Source organism: Austrofundulus limnaeus, unplaced genomic scaffold (assembly GCF_001266775.1).
Source record: "Austrofundulus limnaeus strain Quisiro unplaced genomic scaffold, Austrofundulus_limnaeus-1.0 Scaffold83, whole genome shotgun sequence".
In the NCBI taxonomy this organism is placed as follows: Eukaryota; Metazoa; Chordata; class Actinopteri; order Cyprinodontiformes; family Rivulidae; genus Austrofundulus; species Austrofundulus limnaeus.
Genome location: NW_013952485.1, coordinates 1,722,494 through 1,728,211, shown reverse-complemented (window position 1 = coordinate 1,728,211; position 5,718 = coordinate 1,722,494). Strand labels below are relative to the sequence as shown.

At 36.7% G+C, this 5,718-nt stretch overlaps 1 protein-coding gene across 1 annotated transcript in view; it reads right to left on the bottom strand.

Moving 5' to 3' along the window:
* The window catches only part of mcf2lb (mcf.2 cell line derived transforming sequence-like b), a gene marked incomplete in the record, with an annotated part of 40,740 nt that overhangs the window by 12,767 nt on the left and 22,255 nt on the right, over positions 1 to 5,718 (bottom strand). Inside the window, 6 exon segments of the mRNA XM_014011691.1 lie at positions 454 to 645; positions 731 to 922; positions 2,680 to 2,799; positions 2,893 to 3,007; positions 3,682 to 3,806; positions 3,912 to 4,061. Of these exon segments, the coding sequence (XP_013867145.1) occupies positions 454 to 645; positions 731 to 922; positions 2,680 to 2,799; positions 2,893 to 3,007; positions 3,682 to 3,806; positions 3,912 to 4,061 (894 nt within the window).

Below are 5,718 nucleotides of genomic sequence, written 5' to 3'. Positions count from 1 at the left end.
TTTTTTTAAATACTGATTTTTTTCTGCTATTTGAGTAAATTGTCCTTGCATTAAAAGTTTTTTTTATTCCCCTTGCAGGAAGAGTTTATCAGCTTGCTGGTGAAGATGTGAAATAATGTTTCTTTCCTAATTAAAATCCTTCATGTGGTCAAATCTATTTGTTCAGTTCCACAGGAACTAAGGAAAACTATAAATGCGTAATAAAAAAATTGTGTTATTGGAGTTCTTCAGTGGGGAACAAGTGAAATTTTTTGGCAATTAAATTGGTTTAAGGGTAGTTTATAGTTACTCATAAACTGTATAATTTATTGCATTTTACATTGTGATCAGCAGGGGTCACCATGGAGCTTTGACAGTTTTTTTTTACACTAATGTCTGAAAAAGCTTCATCTGAGCATCACTACTGAAAGCAGTAGAGTGATGTTTGGATCCACAACATGCTGATTTTCTTACCCTGAACTGCTGGTTCAGCACTGCCTCATATTCTGTCCAGATGGTACAAAGGTCAGTCAGCTGATTCTGGCTGGCATTGTCCAAGTAACGCTCCAGCTCCTGCAAAGCCAGCTCCGCCCCCTCATGAGACTGACATTTATCCACTGGCTGTGATGCTAGCAGATAAATGCCATCATCAACCCATTTAGATGCCTGGAGAGGAGAGCAGAGGAAGAGGAAATGATAAAAAAATATTATCAACATAATCAAAGACCGATGAGTTTTTGTGTCTTTTTACCTTCTCCAGTCGGTGGTGCAGCTCCATGGCTTTGAGCAGGTACTCCTTCTTGGCCTTCAGACTGCAGCTCACATGCTCACTGGTTTCTCTGAGCTCACTGCATTTGGGTTGAAKGGAGTCCTCGGCGTAGTGCGAGTTCTGGATCAGCTCCTCACCTTCACGACACAACGCAGAAGCTCTGTCCAGAACCTCCTGAAGGAAACAGTGGACATCGTTCAACAGCTAACATTCAAGCTGAATTATAACATTGTTTAAAACTAATCTTTATCAGTGCATTTAAATGTTTGCCTGTGGTGCAAACATTTAAATGCACTCTTTAAAGCAACCAGAACATTAGAAATTATTAGCATATTTACTTTAGTTTTGATGAGTGAATTATGATGCTTATCTTTAAACAAAGAGTAAACAAATCAACATTAGTTTTTAAAGTTATTTTGCTGCTATGCATTTATGAATGTCACATTTACGATTATCACATTTTATATGGCTGTCCCTGTCATTAAACAGTTCTATCTGATATTATTCACATGATTAAAATTATTAGATTTTATTTGGCAGGATACACAAAGTAAATTGTCTTTTTTAAATTTTATGCAAATTAAAGACTTAATGAATGTTTTAATCTTGTTTATTAAACAGACTTGTATTACCATTAGTGTTGTAGTCAAGACCACCTAACCCCCGAGACTAAGTCAAGACCAAGACCACAGTGTCTCGAGACCGAGACGAGACCAAGACTTTTAGGGTTTGGACCAAGTCGAGACCAAGACCAAGGGAGGGCGAGACCGAGACAAGACCAAGACCAGACAAAAAAAAATGTTTCCTAAAAGATGGAGTATTCTGTACACATGTACAGTGAGGGGAAAATAGTATTTGGTCTCTCATAGTTGAGGTCTAACTATGATGTCAATCACAGGCCTCTCTCATCTTTTTAAGTGATAAACTTGAACAATTGGTGACTGACTAAATACTTTTTTCCCCACTTTAGCTAACTTACTATATAAAGCTAATATTGACAAAATCTTATTGTGAGGGCGGAGGAAAGAATTTTGCTATAGAGGCGGAATGTTAACATTAGTGATGGTAAAAGTTTAAAGTTGTACCCACTGTCTCACTGCTGAATTTACAAGTTGCTGTACACTTTCTCCTGGTTGTTGTTGTTTTACAATGATATCATTTATGAATAATGTAGCCAAATTTTTTTACTTAAGATTTTGAAGACATCTTTTACCGCTCCCAGAGAACCACAGTTCACTTTCTGGGAGTGCTGCGTGTGAGTGACGGCTGGTACGGATGGGTGACAGCCGCTAACAAAAATACGTAAATAGCAACGAGTCAGGTCTGAATTTGAATCAGTAGCTACATTTTAAACCAAATGAAAGCAAAATTGTTAACAAATAACTTGGACAATAATCTGGCTATTTAGTGATATTTCTGCAGTTGTGGTCTTGACTGATCTTGAAATAAATTTCCGAGTCCTCAATGTCCGAGACTGAGACAAGACCGAGTACAAATGCTGTCGAATCTGAGACAAGACCAAGACCATCAAAAAGTGGTCTTGAGACCGGTCTTAAGACCAAGACCAGTTTCAAGTACTACAACACTAATTAACATGCAACGTTCCCATTAAAACAAGCAAACTGCAAAAACTGTCCATCTAACCAAGTCTTCTAATCTTTTATCCACTAAAAAAGTATTTTTGATCTTATTTTGTGACCAATAGACTAACCTTGAATTTTTTTCTTATTTCAAGAGCTGTTACCAATTGTCTTATTTCACTGGCAGATTATTTCACTTAATTAGAGAAGATTCAGACTTTAGTATTTTCATTTATTTCTACATAACTAATTTTTTTATATAAATGCCATTCAGTAACAGTAACTTTGTGTGTGTGGGGGGGTAGTTTGGGTAGATAAAGTGTTAAACTTTAGGAATCAGGGGACACTTACACAGATTCTCTCCTCAAAYGCGATGAGTTCGTAGAAGATGTGATCAGCATGAGCCGGGCTAATTCCAACCTCAGAGAAGGTTCCAAGTTTCTCAGACATTTGGTCCAGCAGAGCTTTCACCTGCAGCCAGAGGCACCAGTTTTAAAGTTGGCAGATTATTTTGGCGAAAGTCCAGGAAAATGAGATTTCATCCACAGTGCCGCTCCAGCTCACCTCCCTGTAGTTGTGCTCAAAGTGTCGCAGCTGGAGACACTGTTGCAGTTTGGTCTGATGTCTCACCCAGAACTCATCGAAAGCTCGTTCTGTTTCATCCAGCTGGGACAGAAGCCTGATGGGAAAACAATAACAAGGAAATAAGTTCAGGTAAAAAAAAAAAAAAGATAAAGATACGCAAGAATGCATTTCATTACTAAAAAATGTTAAAWATACAAATTATCTCTTGAGAATGAAAATTAAAACCAATGTGTGAATGTCTTTAACATCATTCTGGCCAGTCATTTAATACAATATGCTCTAAATTAATTGTTTCAAGTACTTTTAATCCAGAATGCAATGCAATTTTGTTCTTTAAAGTTTCATTAGAGTATTTATTTCAATATTTAGCTATAACTAATAAAGGTGATGACAAAAAAAGCAGGTTTTCACAAATCAGACGGTGATGCAATGACGTCAAACTGAACTGACATCAAGTGTTCAAATTTAGCTCCAGCATTCCTAAAGGTTATTATTTGATTATGAGAAGTAAATCATTCAATTGGAAATCAGCATACTGCTTTATTTTAAACAGCCTACAATATAAATTAAAATTGTTTATTTTCCCATAGGTATATGATATCAAAACATGTACTGCTTAAAATTGTTTTATGAGCATAACTTTTCCAACATGTGAACTGATTTCACCAAATTTGTGTTCACTTATTTGTATAAAGATTTGATCATATATTCATTCAGATAATTAGCCAAAATCTGTCCTGCTGTTGTGCTCGAGTTCATGTAACTAACCTTTGCACCGTGGCTAAGTTTTCCAGTTCGTCCTGGTTCATGTTGTGGTCTGGGTCTCTCATCACAGGTTCATTGATGCTCTCCAGCAGTCTGCTGCCTTGGCCCAAAGCCACCAGTATGTCCTCCTTTAAAAATAACCATAAACACATTTACAAATCCCAATAAATGAATTGTATTTGCACTATAAATACACAGAGCTGTAAGTGTGCATGTGTGTACTACAGGAATACCTTCATCTTGTCTCTCTTGCTGGTGTGTGTGCTCAGCAGTATAGTTGTGGTCTGGATGTCTTTTGGGAGTTCGGTTTCTGCCAGCTCGGTCCCAAACGACTGCAAGGTCTGTGCTGTTTTCTTCACCATCAATGCAAATCCTTCAATAGCCTAAAGAACACAAAGATAACAGATTTTTCCAGTGTTCCTCCTCATACAAACATAAAGAAACATTTAAAATGACTCAACCTTTGGATCCTTCATCATGTATTTTTTGAAACAGAACACACATGGTATCAAGATTATTTTTAACTTCTAAATTCTTTGTTTAAAGGCAGTTCACTTCTAGCCCAGCTTTTTGCACCGTTATAAGAAAGGCTGAGATGCAAACATACTGTACACACGAGGTTGGTGAGGCCRAAAAAAATTAGAAAGTGGTACTATAACTGAGTCTAGAAAAGTTCTGAAATGAGGAGTTTAAAGCCAGTTTGTCATAGAGTAGATTCTGAGACAATAGCAGTTATTAAAAGCAGCCATGTAAAGTGTCATTATGAAACTAAAGACAAATCTTTTAAAAACAGTTATGCCCATGAATTTTAAACTTCTAGTAGAGAAAATAAATGATGTAACAGATGGCACCACAAGGGGTCGCAACTTCCTTAGGCCAAGTTCCTATAAATAGGAAGTTGGCTGCGCTGTGGGGAAGTGCCAATTTTCTGTGGCTGTGTAACCAGGTATGTGTGGGTCCACGCGTTCCGTTGTTCGGCGATTGTGGTAGATTTGGAGGAAAACTGTTTTATTTGATTGTTTTAATAATTTAACGTGGTGATTTGTGTGGTGTTTTTATGCAGGGCCACACTTTTAGTGATGTTCCGAGTGTAGCATTGTCTGGGCGTGTGGCTGTTCGACGCTGCAGGTAGGCGTTAGATTTTTGTGTTAATTATATTGTGGTGTATGTTTTTGTTTTTTATATATTGTTTTGTTATTAGATAGAGCTACGTTCGATTCGTCGGAAAGTCAAGTGTTTTCATAAGTGTTGGCAGTTATGCAATGTTTTAATTTGTTTTAGAGTGATTTGATTAAAGTGTTTTCACAAGTGTTTTATAATTTTTGTATTTTTATTTTTATTTTTTACAGTTTTGCCACTGTCCTTTAGAGCGTTTTGTTTTTTGTTAGGTCCGCTCAGTTTTTGGATTGTGTTTTGTTTTCTTTTAGTATTTTGTTGGGGTGGACTAACAATTTTCTTTTGTTTGTCTTATGTTTTATTTCTTTGATCACTTCCCCATATAAACACTCCATATTGCTGTTAATCTGAAACATCTGAGACCCGATCCTGCTTGAAGTGTTACCTTGGGTGTATTGCATGTAGTATTTCTGCAGTGAACAGAGTCTGCAGTATAGTTTTGCAGTGAACATTGGTAGTCTTAAAGTTTTGCGGGTTCGACCGTCTGAGTGGTGTTAAAATCGGGTCGGAGGTTGTTGAGTTGACATCAGATAGTTGAGATTAATGGGAGTTCCCCTGTCTATGTATCAATAAATATTATTAATTGACTTTATTCTTGTGGTTGATTATTCTTCTGCTCCACTCGAGTCATAACAATGTGATAGTCTAGTTTGATAGTTTTGAATGATACTTGTGAGTATTTATGAAGATCATGAGTACATCAGTTATTTAGCTCTTTTTTTTAAAAATAAATCATAAATAATACAAGAGGTGATGTAAATACATATTTTATTGTTCGTCGTATTGTACTCAAGACATAGTGTGTGAGTGTGTATGTGTGTGTGAGTGTGTGTGTGTGTGTGTGTGTGTGTGTGTGTGTGTGTG